The sequence below is a fragment of the Rattus rattus genome, chromosome 13 (assembly GCF_011064425.1).
Source record: "Rattus rattus isolate New Zealand chromosome 13, Rrattus_CSIRO_v1, whole genome shotgun sequence".
Classification (NCBI taxonomy): domain Eukaryota; kingdom Metazoa; phylum Chordata; class Mammalia; order Rodentia; family Muridae; genus Rattus; species Rattus rattus.
Window position 1 is genome coordinate 47,024,293 of NC_046166.1, and position 16,294 is coordinate 47,040,586.

Genomic DNA, 16,294 nt, shown 5'->3' on the forward strand with positions numbered 1-16,294 from the left:
TCAGAAAAGGATAATTGCTGCCAGGCAAGGGAGACAGACTTTTCCCTGTGGGAGTATGTGCAGTCACAGAACAGACACACTGCAGAGGAAAATGCTGTTTCCCTTTAGATGGAACACTTTACTTCTAGGTGGAGGATGGACTTCTGAAGGCTCTGGGAAGGGGTTATAAGTAAGACTTAAGTACCATGAAGACTGTAGTAGGTCAGAAAATGGTAAGAGGGAGGGACAAATGGGGAGAGGGGAGAGAGAGAGAGAGAGAGAGAGAGAGAGAGAGAGAGAGAGAGAGAGAGAGAGAGAGAGAGCAAGCAGACAAAGGGAGACTGAAATAGAGAAAGACACGCAGGAAGACAGAAAGAGATAAAGAATGAGAGGGCAGAGTGAGGAGGGCACACAGAGACAGAGACAAGCAGACACCAGGATCTTGGCCTGCATGATCAGTAGAAGATGGCAGAGATATTTACTAACGTAGGCTGTGGTAGTTTAGGGAAGGACAAAATGGTGAACTCTGTTTTACAGATGGTATCTAAAGTGCCAGTGAACTAACCAAGGTGGAATGTTGAACAGAGAGACACATACATTAGGCTCAGAAGTGATCAGATCTGGGAATCAATGTGAAATCAATCTATCAATGCTGAAGTGGTTGGTAAGCCGCCTGAGTGGATGAGGTCATGCACCCAATTGACTGAAGTCAGCAATTTCTTTCAAACCTACACAAAGGCCAAGACACCTCGAGAGAGATTAGGAGGAATAAATGAATTCCGTAGGAAGAAGGGAAAAACACACAGAAAAGGGTGGAGAGTCTGAGACAAAAGACGGTCTGTGAAGCACTAGAGTCTACACACACAGTTATTTCTGTGACATATGTGTCGTTTGGGCTTTAACAACTTTTTTCCAGGCCACAAGCATAGTTTTTGACCTGTATGATCACAGATTCATTTCAAACTGATTGCTTTAGGGAACAATCTACCATGATGTCTTTTCTTTTTAACTTAAACTATTGAAAACATGGTATGATATGCACAGCAAGATTTATTTTTTCAATTCAACAAACATGTATTAGAGCAAATGCCAAGAATACAAAAGTATGTAAGGTACTTTCTCTTGCTCTAAAATCATTTTGTGACGTGAGAGAGCCAGACGTGAAAAGAATATATTCAAAAATGACAATCTAAGGTAGTCATATATTGCGATGTAAAACCTTCTGTAGCAGCAATTGCTAGCTGTCCCCCAATAGCCACTCCTGCCTTTAATGGGCTGACACGACCTCTGAGAGTAAGGACTACATTCCCAGGCTTCCATGTGAGAGAGATGTGGTCACGTAATGAAGTCATCTAAATGCAAGTGGAAATGAAATCAGTAACTCAAAGCAAATGTCACTGAAGGGAAAGGGCGCCTCTTTCCAATGTCTATGGCCTGCTGGCTGTAATATATTCATGATGTCTGGAATGAGGGCTACATCTTCAATCAAGAACTGGCTCAGAGAATCAAAACATCATGTGACGAGACAGTAGGATAGAAGGAGTCTGGGTATCTAAAGGCTGTAGACTAGCTATGGATAACTTGAATCACAAGATAATGAATTAAGTTACTTATCGTTGTTTTTGGTGATTGACAGACAACTATTATGTATACATACTAATTACTAATAATTACTATCTAACTGAACCAAATTTTTTGTCTGTCTGTCTGTCTATCTATCTATCTATCTATGTATCTATCTCTCTGTATCTACTTATCTACTTATCTATGTATCTATCTCTATCATCTATCTATATATGTATCTCTATGTATCTCTATATCTATGTATCTATATGTATCTATATATCTGTCTATATCTATGTATCTATCATGTATGTATTATTATGTATCTATGTACCTATGTATCTATGTATCTACCTATGTATCTATGTGTCTATCTATGTATCTATTATCTATCTATCTATATCTATGTATCTATTTATGTATCTATCTACATATCTATGTACCTATTGTCTTTCTCTTATTGATCCATCTGGATGCTTGACAGTAAAGTACAAAGGAAGGCATAGGAGACTTGATAGCATAATTCTATCAGATGAGAAAGTAAGGACCTAGTAAAAATTCCAGTGTTTATTAATATACACAGATTTTTTTAAATCCTCAAACATCACTGTATTCAATACATTTGAAACACTAATGAAAAGAGGAAAATTCATTTTCAGAAATTAATATTACAGATTTCCATCCTTGGGATAACTTTGCTATTGTCTTACTTATTAACTTACTTCTTTTGAAGGATTCATGGGCAATGTAAAAATGGTTTTCCAGTATGACCAGACAAACATTGCGAAAAGTAGATGATAAGCCATGAGGCACACAACTAAAATGAGAGAAAATAATCACCACTGTGATAATGCAAAATTGTACTCAAATTATGGTATTCATAAAATACTCAAATTTACAAAGATGATAAACCATAAAATATTATATTTTAATATATTCTATTATATTCATTCAAATAAATACAACTCTTTGAATAAAAACCTAAAGTTAGGAAGATTTGATTTTTTACTAGCTCCAAATTTATCATTACATCTATATCCATAAATAGAACCCCCTCATCTGTACTTAGGCACATCTCTAATTGGTTAGTTAGAGCTTTCTTACATTGTTAAAATAGGGCAGTTATAGAAGAGTAAACACAATATTAACCAAATTTAATTAACCAGACTTTCAGGCTTAATGAACTTTGCTTAAGAGAGGCAGAGAAAGCTAAGCAATTCCCATTTAGAAGCTGTTTGCTTAGCTCTACTTGACCCTGGTGGCTTTCCTTGTTATGATGACAACATGTAAACAGGGACCATCTGGATGAAGTGATTTCTGTCCACGGGGGTTCTGTTGCCTAATTTATTACACAGGACAACTGTTCAGACAAGCATCCTGAGTACTTCTTTAGAGAATATAAACACACTTTGTATGTTCTTTTAAAGGCTCAAAGTACTGTATGAATTTAAAATAATGTTGTACTACTGATAACTCTGTCTGAATAATATATTAATACAGTTTTAAAATAAATAACTACAGAAAACGTGCCAATTCAGAGGATAGACATGTTTGAGGGCTAGGGATGCAGATGAGTGGTGGAGTCCCTTTTCTAGCATGTGCCAGGCCCCTACTCCTAACAAAAATGAAATAAGTAAGCAGAATATAAGTTTGGTATTTTAAAATTTCATTAGCAATTGTTAACTGTTCTGAAGAATCAATGGTATTTGTACCTGTGGAGCCATTTCCAATTTGGATTATCTAATATGGAACTTAAATCAACATAACATAACTACAGGCAGAATTTCATAAATGCTGTAGATGGATAACTAGTTACAGGGTAGTAAGTGAAGCTAGGACAGGAGTTTGTCCATATCCTTATGTCTTGGAACTACAAGGATCTTTGAGACAATTATGCCCACTGCAGGGTTCTTTCCCAATTTTAGTTTGGAAACTTAGAAAAATGAGATGTCATTAACTCTATCATATCACTATATTGTCAAGGAATATTTTCTTACTCTCAATCAAATACATGTTTTATTGAACTGCTCTTAAGGCATTATATTTGTGATCGTAAAAACATTTTACCTTGTTCACCAATGTTCTCCATGGACACTAAAAGAAAAAAAGAGATAGGCCATAGGTTATATGAAGTTTGAGGAAACAGAGAACCCTGAAGACAAAGGACATTAAAATGGATTTATCACTTGACGATTGGTTGGTTTCTTCAAACCATCATTCTTTAAATATCTGTTCACGTTTATGTAGAGGAGAGGCAAGCATTGTGGCCTGGGGGTCAAGGGGTAGTAGGCTGGCAGCTTCAGTCAGCAGTGCTTTCAGTGGTGCACCTCACCCGACAAAGCAGGGTTCCTCAAGCATGAGGAACCCTTATTGGCCTCTGTAGATGACTCGTATATGAGCCTTCAACTATAGAATTCAGATTAAAAACGGCCGATTACATTTCCTGAGATATTTATTGGTCTTCATGAACAAGCACTCATCTAGTCTATTCTCCACAAAGAACCAAATGTCTGTGCTTATCGCACACATACTTCTCATCCTAACAGCCCATGGCTCTAATTGCTCTGCAAGAAGTATTGAGGGGTTCAGAGTAGGCATGTGGGACCACTATCCCTCACGGCTTCCTCTGAAGAAAGCAGCTGGGTGAAGACAAGTCACAGACAATCTGAAACAGGCTGGAACAAGAAACTGTATTCAGTAATCCACAGAATTTCTTTATTTCTTCTGTTTGTTCTTTTGTTTGCTGTGATCATGTAATCATACGGCCGATAGTGATGTCCTTTGGAGTTTGGGCCTTTCTCAGTTGTACCAAGGGAAGGTCACATTTTGCTTATGTATCCCCCGCCCGACTCCAACCCTACTCAGTTTTCCTTACTCCAGAATGAAATGTCACTGCGTTTAAACAGGCTGCAATCTTTGGGTCATGGGACAGATTTTTAGCGATATCTAATCAAACCTACCTCTTTCTTAAACATTTCTAGAGCTAGCTTTAGAGAACGTTCTCTCACAATACTGAATGGCTGTAAGAATGAAAACATTCATGTCTATAGCATGTTGAAATTTGTTCCTGCATGGCTTTGAACTATAGTATTGAGATTTCCATTTTGTAACAGAAAATAAAAACCTAGACAAGACTTCACATAGTTAACATTATTGAACCCCTTTAAATGTGAGGAAATGAACCCCACCTAGCCTTAATTTGTTAGCAAGCTCGTAGGACAAAGCCCTTTGTAAGTCAAACATCAATGGTACCTGTTTGGCTCATACTGGACATGAGAAAAGAGCTCTGTTGGTAAATTTCTTGCCTAAAAAGCATGGGCACTTGAGTTCAATCCACATTATTCACATGGAAAAAAAGAAGCCAGGTATACACATGTAAATTCAGTGCTGGGAGACAGACACAGGTTTGAAAAATTAAGCTCTCAAAAAAAAATCAGAGATTATCTTTTGGCCTCTGTATACGCATGCACACATGTGCACGTGTACCTACACACACATAAATGAACCCACACAAAGAAGTTACACACACATACATGCATGCATGCATACATACATACATACATAATACATATATACATACATGTGTATATACATGTACACACCGTTTCATGGGTTATTATTGAAGCTGCCATGTAAGTTTGTTTATGAATGAAAGTAATCAGAGTTCCCTTTCTGGGACTCCCTGAAGGAGCTTATCTAACAGCATAGGAAAGATTATCCAACACCAGTTTGTTCTCTGAAGTGTCTGAAGAGACCACCACACTATCCCGGGCAGTTTTCTATAGGCCCAGACTTCTCTGCGCTCCCAAGGGCTCCAAACTGATTGTATCCCTTTCCTATCTTTCAGTGAAACTAATAAAAAAATGTAAAAGCAATTTGAATGCATGAGAATCTATCTCTGAGTGACCCTGGTGACAATTCCAGAGGCGCTGGGCTGTAAAGAGAACCTACTTGTTAATCTATGACTACAGTGGTCAGAACTAAACATGGTTAAACAAAGATACATTCAGAAAAATAAGAACAGCTACCGTGATCTGAGGACCTTTCTGTCCTGGAACAGCACTTGTTAAGTGGATGATCCAGTATTATTAATTACATTATTAACCTCACAGACAGAATTTCAGTCATATCTGTTTTAGAAGCTATTGTTTTCCAGCCTTAACTTGTACTCCCCCACCCCCAAATATACAAATGTTCAAAATCTACAAGTGCTGTGATATATTTAAACAAGGTACATGTAGATCCACACTTACAGCAAATTATTTTGATGTTGTTTATACGATGAGATGTAATAGTTCCCAGAGGACATGTCCAATTACACTAATATTATAGGACTATCACATTTCTTATAGCCATGAGTCTTTAATTTAAATTTAGTCAATGTCATAGGCCAATTAAAGCTAGGCCTTTCATCACTACGGAAGCAGAAGCAGTTCAAGGGTAGCCTGGGCAGCATGGAGAGACCCTGACTTAGAAGAAGCTCACTGGTAGAACAGATGTCTACCTAGTACATACAGGTCCTGGTTCAACCCCAGCACCAAAACAAAGGAACAAACAAACGAACGAACACACAAACAAATGTGTTTTAGTATTAACTTCCCTTATTACTTGTGAGAGTTAGTATTATTTTTCAAAATGTAAGCACGGGTTTTTCCTATCTGTTCTTAGTGAATTGTGACTTACCCTCCCTCCCCCACCAGAGAGCTGAGGACTGAACCCAGGGCCTTGTGCTTGCTAGGCAAGCAAGTGATCCACCACTAAGCTAAATCCCCAACCCGATTGTGACTTTCTTATTAGTCTATTTATTTTTTGTTTCTCGAGACCCTCTTCTAGGCTCCGAACATACCTAGTTTACACATATTACAAATAAAGTGGTGTATAACCAGCTTCAAATGGGAGAGCACCACTGATTAAATACCAATACCCAGACTGAGGATATAACTTACTAACACACATAAGGACCACAGTAAGTTTCATTTTTATGAAAGAAATGAATGCCCTTCCTAGGATATTTGTCTAATTATTACATTAGCGACTCATCTTGATAATTTTTGCCTAATGGCAGAGCCATCAAATTTTAAAATGTCTTTTCTCATTGTGTAAGAAGATGTGAAATGTTACTTCCAAGTATAGCTGGTTTTCAATAGCTATTTAAGAAAAGGTCATTCTTGGGCTTCAAACACTTTTCTAATATGTATGTATGCAAATAAAATATATGGGAAATATAAATTTTGAAAATACGAGTAGCAATCGAGTATAATCTGGTTACTTATATCAGCATAAGAATTAAGCCATTGGGCCTGGAGAGTTGGGACAGAGGTTAAGGACACTGTCTGAGTCTAGTTCCTCACATCTACATTAGACAGCTCACAAAACAGCCCCACTGTTATTAGTGCAAGAGTTTTATAGGGGACGGCAGGGTAAAGCCCGCAGTCAGCTGAGTAGAACCGAATGTCTCCTGCCTCTACCAGAGGCACCTGTTCTTTAGAACTGTGAAACTTAGGAACACTTTCTTTTTGACAAATTGAACACAGATCCATAAAACTTCGGCAGAGCTTGTGGGGGAACGCCCGTGATCTTGCAGTACTTTTCTGTCTTCCAAGTTGCTTGAAGCCAGGCTCTCCCTCAATCTTTTCTACTTTACAGGAATGGAAACTTGTCTTCCTTCCTCCTTAGAGAAGCATGCTCTTCCCTCTGGAGAAAGATGCTGGCAGGGAATGCAGGAAGGAGAGCCTGTGTCAACTACCGGTTGCGTTTCTTCCTGTGCTATGTACGAGGACTTAGTTAAGGCAACTGCTTCCTTGAGTCATCCAAACAATTAAAAGAAAGAGATAACGTTTCTCTATGTCGGCTTTGAAACATCTTATATTGGGAGCTAAATTACCGGCTTCTTCAGTTTGTCTGAATCTCTCTTTCATATAGTAAATGCTGCTGGGCCAGATATTTGATTCTAATACGATACAGTGAAGCTTAAAATTGTAGTGTTCTCAACTGCATAGCGTTCTAAACCAGGAGCCAGGTATTTCTAGGGCAGAATCAACTCATGGATGGATGCTTGTGACTGGGAGAAGCTAACTTGTTTCCATGACTGAGTAAACAGTTTTTCTTTCATTTAATGAAGACTGCCAACAACCGTCTGCATTGTAATAGCTTTTAAAGCACATAATGAAATTACCTATAAAATACTCGGAGGAAATTTTCTGTGAGTCAGTTAGGTGCATGATTTTTAAATAGACTGGCACTCGAGCAAGTCACAGGAAACCTGGATTCTAGTCCAGCCCTCCCATAAATGTCACCATGATCACAGTATGGTGCTGAGCTATGCTTTGTGAGGTTAATGCTATAATTAAATAGTATCGTGTTAAAACTCAAAAGCCATATTAAAACCTAACAGTTACTCTTGGAAGATAAAACTATGCTCAATATTAGTACCTAATTTACTAATTTTTTATTTTATTTTTAAATTAGTGTGTGCACACACATACGCATGCGCCAGCACACGTATGTATGAACTGTGGAGGTCAGAAGATGACATTGGATTACAGATACTTAGTTAAAAACCCAAAAACGACAAATGGTGCTAATCCTTAACACAAGGGAGTAAACCACTCTTTAGTCTTCCTAAGACTCCTACTAATGACACTTGTGAGAGGGTTTCCTGAAAGGGAGAAGGTTTATTTTGGATCTAACAGTTTAACTTAATGCACACAAACTTTTTTTTTTTTTATGTGAAGGAAAAAAAAAAAAGAAACAAGACTAAATTCCAAATTTTCCTCAGATAAAACATGTACTTTATTTGGGGAGGGTGAGTGAGACAGTTTCTACTATTACATTAAAATGTTTGTCATTCAAACGTACGGGAGCAGTGTAAGCATCTGCAGTAGTAGCCGTGCGGGCCACATTCGAAATGCAGTTCTCTGATTATAACTTAAATGAGAAGAATCTCTTTCTGGTCCACGTCCTGCCATGATCTTTTCTGCTCTAGAAACGTCCGGTCCTCTTCTGTGTCTCCAGGACTTCAAACTCTCCCCTGTCTAATTGTGTTACAGGAGTCACAGCCCTTTGTTGGCATGGATAGGATGTGGGAGAGAAGGAACAACAAATTATCACCATAGTTACCAAACTGCTCCTGTGTACCAAGAGCGAAACCAAGCCCTCCAAGAATGTCTCCTTAGATCTCATCAGACTGCAAGGCCAGGAGTTTGGGTTCCGGTTCTATTTTCTGACTACTCACACGACCTAAACTGGCTTCCTGTCTCTGGCTACCATCACAATATCTTTTTGGCTTTGCTTGTTTGTTTGTTTGTTCAGTATTTTTTCAAGAAAACTGACTTTTAGCAAGTATCCAAACCATTCCCTATATCACTGCCATCCCATTACTTCCTTGTTCGATTACCATTCGTCTTTCATATCTAATCTCCTACTGCGATTGCTTTTGTAGAAGTCTGCAACGGCCTCTCTCTACTGCTAATTCTTTAAGTATAAGTAACCCTAGCAGATATAATTATGCTCATTTTTGGAAAATGTTGGCAAATTGACTATGAATTTGTTTTGGATAAATTCAGCTGGGGGAAGCCTCTGACAGCAGAACCCTTTGTCCTTTTGGGCACCTTTAAGGAGCTCGCGTTCATCTTTAATGCACTAAAGATCAACACCGGCATTGCCTTTAGGCCGCCATAACACCAGATCTAAGAGACCTTTGCACTGCTTATGAATGTTTCCAGTTTAATTCCAACCATAGCTTCCTCCTCCTACGACATTAAACTATGTTTTCCTGTAACGTATCTACTTTTGTTTTGATTTTTTTTATTGGAATTAACTTGGGTCCAGGCACGTACTAACATGCACTCTATTGCTATGTTATCTTCAACCCTGCTCACCGTGTGTGTGTGTGTGTGTGTGTGTGTGTGTGTATGTGTGTGTGTGTGTGTGTGTGTGTGTGTGTGTGTGTGTGTGTGTGTGTGTGTGTGTGTGTGTGTGTGTGTGTGTGTGTGTGTGTGTGTGTGTGTGTGTGTGTGTGTGTGTGTGTGTGTGTGGTTTTTTATAGAACTTCTCTGTGATCCTCATATGCCATGGCCGTTAGCATCCTGTCTAAGCTCCAACCCACAGTTACCTGGCAACAGCCAGGTATGCCTGACACTATGAAAGGGGCTGCTTGTCCCCTCCTCACTCTCTTGCTCTTGCTCTCTTGCTTCCTCTTGTTCTCTTGCTCTTCCCTTCTTCTCCTTTTGTCCCTTCTCTCCCCATCCCCTTCCTCCCTTCTCTCCATGTGCTCATGGCTGGCCTCTACTCTTCTCTTTCTCTACTTCTCTCTCTCTTTCTCAGCCCTACTACCCTCTTAACCCCCCTCCCCATGCCCTGAATACACTCTATTCTATACTACACTGTCGTGTGGCTGGTCCCTCAGGGGGAAGGGATGTCATGGGCCTGCTGAGACACCCCCCTTTCCCCAGACCTCCATAGAACATATCCCCCCTTTCTCTTTTTGTAAACACATCAATGGCGATTTTAAGAATCATTTCAGAGCCCACCTTCCTCTCTAACCTTAGACCGTACTACTTCCTTCTGGTACTCAATGTTTCCACCCCCCTCCCAGACATTCTGAATCACACTGCCCACTCCTCAAAAGTCCTTTGATTGGCACTTTAACAATTCACAGGAGACCTGCTCCAGCCCGTCCATTCATGCCACCGTGATCACCATACACAGCAAAACTGAGCTAGGATTTTGTTGTTTAAGAAAAAAGTTGTACGTTATCTTAAAGAGTCCTCCTCCTCTAAAATTAAACACTGACTAAATCCTTGGTCAAAAGTAATTCTAGAAATAAATTTGGCATTGGATTCATACAATAAGCTGATGTCTGAACGACAGGGAAGTTGCTACAGGATAGAGACAAAGGGTGTAGAACTTAAGCTCCAAATGCATGGCTTTCCTCTGGGTTACCATGGGAACCAGTCCTCACTCCAAACAGCCTTGACACTCACTGTCCCATAAAGGGACCCCACAGAGCTCTAGAAAAATTCCTCCTTTCAGGGTTGGGGATTTAGCTCAGTGGTAGAGCGCTTGCCTAGCAAGCGCAAGGCCCTAGGTTCAGTCCCCAGCTCCGAAAAAAAAAAAAAGAGAGAAAAAAAATTCCTCCTTTCAATTAAAAAAATAAAAGCACATTTTTCTACTAAAATGTAAACCGATGATGAAATCATCTCCCTAAAAACCAGTCCAAGACTTGTGCTGCATTTCAAATAAAACCACCATGTCCTTACATCATCCTTGAGGTCACAGGTGACCAGGCTCTGGCCAACCTGGCCAGAATCACGCCTGTCTTCAGAATCATGTCTTTGCACTGTCTTGTCCCTGAGGCCACTATGCTTGTGTCGAGAACATAGGCTTGACTGACTGCGCCCTTTTGAATCTGAAAAGCTCCTCTGGCACCAACCCCTGGGTTCCTTACCGGTCCTTGGTCCTCAAGTGTGCCTTGAGTGTCAGTAATCCCACTCTTCTTTCTCTTCATTCTTTTTTTTACCTCTTGGTCCTCTTCTGGGCTGTCCCCTGAGATTTGCATCCTGACTTTATAGCTTCCCTGACATTTTATCTTGGCTAGGTTTTTTTTTTCCCTGTCTAAGCACTCAGTTCATCTCTCAGGACTGTTCTGAGAATTAAATTACAAGGAACAAAAGCATTTGGCATAGAGCCTGGCATGGATTAGGGGCTCAGAGTCGAAATGTGGATAAAGATGTGGCCAGAGAAGTGAGGAGAGGCGTTCCCTGGTGCTCAGTGCTAGCAGTTTTACACACAAAACAGGCCAGAAGCACAGTGAAGTTGGAGTTCGGAGGTGGTGGTCTCAAAGCTGCTGTAAAGGGGAATGCTGGTTGCTGGGGTTGAATTGGGGCAAGGTCTTTTAAGGTGAAAATGATAAGAAAATGTAACAAATCACACGCCACCTTGGGCAACCATACAAATCAAGCTAAATCAGGGGGAAGGGTAGGCTCTTCAGAGCCTCTCCTTATGCTGCCCTACTGGGTCTGCACTCTCAGGGCATTCCCCTGAGTAGCTGAGAGTACAGGAGTAGGCCAACTGCCCAGTTGGTGAGCTGTCACTTACTTGTTAGCATACCCCTCCTTTCTTCCTGACTTGCCCCTCATCTTCAGCAGGGACGCTTGGTTACTTTATCAGAGATGTTATAACAAAGTAGCAAGCAGGGGGCCTTAAACAAAGGCTGTGAGGGTGGGGGTGTGGGGAGGAGGGGGTGGGGGAATGGGGGTGGGGAGCCAAGGGCAAGATGTTGGTGCCCTGAAGCATTTCTCCTTGGCCACCACTTCTTTGTCTTCAGGTCCTCTTCCCTCTCTTATACTCTGCTTTCAAACGTCCTCTTCTTTTACAGACAGCACACATAATGGATTAGACCCTACTCCGGTGACCTCCTTTTAGTTTGATTTAATCTCTTTAAAGACTATCTCAGAATGCAGTAGTCACATTCAGATGCCCTCAGATTTGAAACTCTAACCTAAGACTTTTGAATGGAAACATTGTAGCTTCCAATGTCCTCCAAAATCAGAGGTTAGTTTTAACAGGGCAAAGGCTGTACAGAGCGAGATGAGAGAGAAACTGGGGTTAGTGAGGGTCAGACAATAATGGTAGTACTAAACTGATTTTTAAAAGGAAACACTTGTTGAATGCTTTATGTGGAAAATTTGAGCTTAACTTTTTTAAAATCAAAGCTTTTTAAAGATTTATTATTTTACTTATTTATTTAACGAGTAACATGAATACACTTTTACTCTCTTTAGACTTGTCAGAAGAGGAAATCGGATCCCATTGCAGATGGTTGTGAGCCACCATGTGGTTGCTGGGAATTGAACTCAGGACCTCTGGAAGAGCAGTCAGTGCTCTTAACCACTGAGCCATCTCTCCAGCCCCTTGAGTTTAATCTTAAATGTTCTTCACACCTAAATCTTGTAATAGTCTGTGAGGTGGGTCATATTATAGGTTTAAAATATGAGACTTCCTTCCAGAGAGAGGACAATTTTTTAATGGCAGGCAAATTATAAGATAAGCAGTTGAGATCTAACTATGGGACTATCTGACCCAAAATTCTCTCAAGGAGTTTATATTGTCTCCCAAGACCTGTGACATCTGGTGCCTCCTAACCGTTATGCACCCTGCTGGGCTTCTGGTCCTGGGTAGATTTGATTGATTCCAACTTCAGTAGCTTTTATTCAACTAGTCTGCCAATGATCGATATTCTTACTACTTAGTTACTTCTTAAGAAGGCTTCAGAAAGCAGGGTAAAAGGTAAAAAACAAAACAAACAAACAAACAAACAAAAAAACCCAACCAAACAAAAACCCTCTACCACCTCTTTTCTAATAGCCTGTTTAAAACATCTAGGTACAGATATCATATACTTTAGCCACCATTAAAATATTCCAATAACCATAGTGATGGGCATGGCCTGAGTTTACACTTTACTGAGTGGTGCACTTCAAAACTGAATAAGAGCTATGTTGCTCTGGCAAGACTGGGTTGGTGGTGACAGAACACTAGGGTTGTCCTAACGTTTGGCCTCACCAATGCAGAGGGAAAGGAATTAACCTGACACACTGGGCGGGTTCATCCCTGCTTGGATAAGCTGTTAGTAAGGAGTACACAAGACTGGGCTGCCTTGATTAGGATTCCCAGTTCTTACACTTGTGAAAATATTAAATCTAGAACTGCTTCTTTCTTGTTCCAATAGCAGGAAAAGTCTCCATTTTTTTTTTTTTTTAATCACAGCACTGGCCCAACTTGAGATCTGCCTCCTTTAAACATTTTATCTGCACAATACAGTAGTGTTAAGTCTAAGTCCAACAATACACAATGGGTTCCTAGAGTCCCGTCATCCAATGTGCCTGAAGAACTCTAACCAGATGAATGCAGTCCATTAATCTGCTCTTCTTCCAGGCTCTGGAAACCTCTAAACATTCTCCTCGATATTTCTCTATGTTTGGCTGCTTTGCATCCTGTGGTACAAGTATTCATCCTTGTGACTGGTTGATTGTTCTCAGCATAATGCTCTCCAGGTTCACCCATGGTATTGGATATGACAGATTTAACCTCGTTGCTTCAGCACTATGATGGTCATTGGATTGCTCTATATACCTATGTAGCTCCATTCAACAGTTGGTATTAAGACCTTAGTTAACTCTAGTAACACATTCGCTAACTGTACTTAAATCATTAAGAATGGGCACATCTTTCAGCTAAGTCTGCTCTGAGGAGGAAACAGAGAAGACTTTATAAATCACTGCTACTTTCAAATTCACAAAGAAAAAAAGTGATTTCAAATTACAGGCGTAGGTACAGGGAGAAATCTGATCTCTAGGCCAGTCCATTGATATTGGTATTCTGGTTTCATTCAATGAATCCAATAACCTCTATCTCAAAACAGACAAGATCGAGGGCCAACAAGATGGCTCAGTGTGTAAAAGCACTTGCCTCAGACTCTGAGGGCTGGATGAAACAACACGCTCAAAAGACCTCCATCCACACACTGTGACAAACGCACACACACACACACACACACACACACAAACACACACACACACACACACACACACACACACACACGCTAGAGTAATATATAAAAAAACAAGACTCCCAATGCCAGCAAGCTGTGCTGACTTCAGTGTGAGTGTGACTTGTTTAACCTCATACACTTGTAGGGCTGTCCGTTTTCTACATGCGGCTACAACTCAACTTCAAGGTCAAATAATCATGGAACTTTTTGATTCCAACCTTCTTCCTTCTCAATTTCAAATGTTTGTTCTTAAGGAAAAAAACAGAGAGGCCATGAGAAATTTCTATGAACTGTAGGTGGATGCTGGGCTCTCACCAATTCTAGCTGGCTCCCATGTAATAAGCTGGAAAGTTAGAAGGAATCTATGTCCTGAGATTTCTTTATTAGAACCAAATTGTCATAGCAGGAAGGGTCATGCTTCCTGCATTGTCCCGTGTAACTGCTCATCTCGTCTTACTCATGTTTACATGTACATATTGTCTTAGTTACTTTTCTATGGCTGTCATAAAATACCATGTTCAAGGCGACTTACAGAAGAAAGGGTTTATTAGGAGCTTACAGTTTTAGAGGGTGAGTCCATGACCATCATGGGAAGCATGGTCAGGCTTGGGGCTGAGCAGTAGCTGAGAGCTTAGATCTTAATACACAAGCACAAGGACAGACAGACTAACCAGAAATGCCATGGGCTTTTGAGCCCTCAAAGCCTGGCCCCAGCAACACATTTCCTCTAATAAGGCCACACCTCCAAGTCCTCCTTAAACAGTTCCTCCAACTGGAGACCAAATAGTCAAACATATAAGCTTATGGGATCCATTCTCATTAAAATGTACTATTGTTAACAAGCAAAATTCCTATTTATGTCGTAATTATTTTAGCACTTTTAAAAAGTATACAAACAAACAATTTTTTGAATGTCAGTTTTTCATTATCTGGTATGGTAACAATTATCACAGAAGACAAAATATGTTATATTTTTCTTTCTCACTATCAAACATTAGCTATTTTATACCTGAAGAGAAAGAAATAGTGCTTCTCCAAGGAAACACACAATTTCCTAAAACTACCCTCACCTCAGGATAGCACATTCAGAGTATTTACAACCAGAGAATATACACAACATGGCTTACAATTAAGCCAATATTTCTAGGTTCATAAAAGTTATTTGACACTTATGTACTACTTCACAGCTCTCCAGAGAAAAGAACTGCACAAGGCTATAATTCTAACAGCCATGTTGACAGTACTCACTGGGACAGAATTTACAAGGATGCATTTGAGATAAAGTGTGACCTGAAATGCTAGTACCTCAGTAACTGCTACGGTTATAGCGCTGGGTCACGGCTTCTGCTAAACTTTAAGGGACTCAGGCTGTGCATTGGCTCACTGTTCAGTGCTGGATCACTGGGAATTGTGATTGCTTTTGGAAACGTCCCCATCGTATGGTCACAAAGTCCTTCCTTTTTGGGCATTCTATGATCATTCTTTGGTTCTAGCTTGCACTACATACACAATGTCTGTTCTGTCCCAATTATAGCAGATTGTACCCCTTATGCTATGAATCATTGCCCTACAGGATTAGCACAGTCTACCCTGCAGCTACTGCTGTAAACAAGAAACATTCACTTGAAGTCAGAGCAGGATTCCCATCATCAATGCAGCTCACAGATGAAGGGCTGGGATTACTACAGTGGAAAAGGGCAATGTTAGGCAAAGCACCAGATTACGTACTGGATATATTCCTTAATATATGTGGGAAGTTATCAAATTGTTTTTAAGAGGGCAGTCATCAATATTTGAACTGAATTTCATCTTTTGCTTAATCTATCCCCCGCTGGGATAAATTTTCACTTTGGGTTTCTAGGATCTCCAGCCTGCAAACACTATAGAAAGTTCGTCATTCATTCATTCATTCATTCATTCATTCATTCATTCATTCATGAATTATGTTCAGTCCTTGGGTTGTGGATCAGGACCTACAACCATAGTTAGTTCTACTCTGTACCCACAGTGTTAATTCAAGTGCACTGATTCCACACTTTTCTCCACCAACTTCTGTAGGATGATGTCATTATACAGGTGAGATAGAACGAGGCATGTCACTGGATGTGAAGGAAGGAAGGGTGAGAGAAAAGTTTTAGAGAGGAGGAGGAGACTGGGGTGAGGGGGAAGAGGAGCATCGAAGAGAACATGGAGGCAGAT

General features: G+C 40.1%; 1 protein-coding gene across 1 annotated transcript in view; it reads right to left on the minus strand.

Moving 5' to 3' along the window:
• The window catches only part of Zdhhc2 (zinc finger DHHC-type palmitoyltransferase 2), a 62,971-nt gene that overhangs the window by 33,397 nt on the left and 13,280 nt on the right, over positions 1-16,294 (minus strand). Inside the window, exons 2-3 of the mRNA XM_032918486.1 lie at positions 3,610-3,636; positions 2,265-2,359 (exon numbers count right to left, since the gene is read on the minus strand). Coding sequence (XP_032774377.1) covers positions 2,265-2,359; positions 3,610-3,636 — 122 coding nt within the window. The remainder of the gene's footprint in view (positions 1-2,264; positions 2,360-3,609; positions 3,637-16,294) is intronic.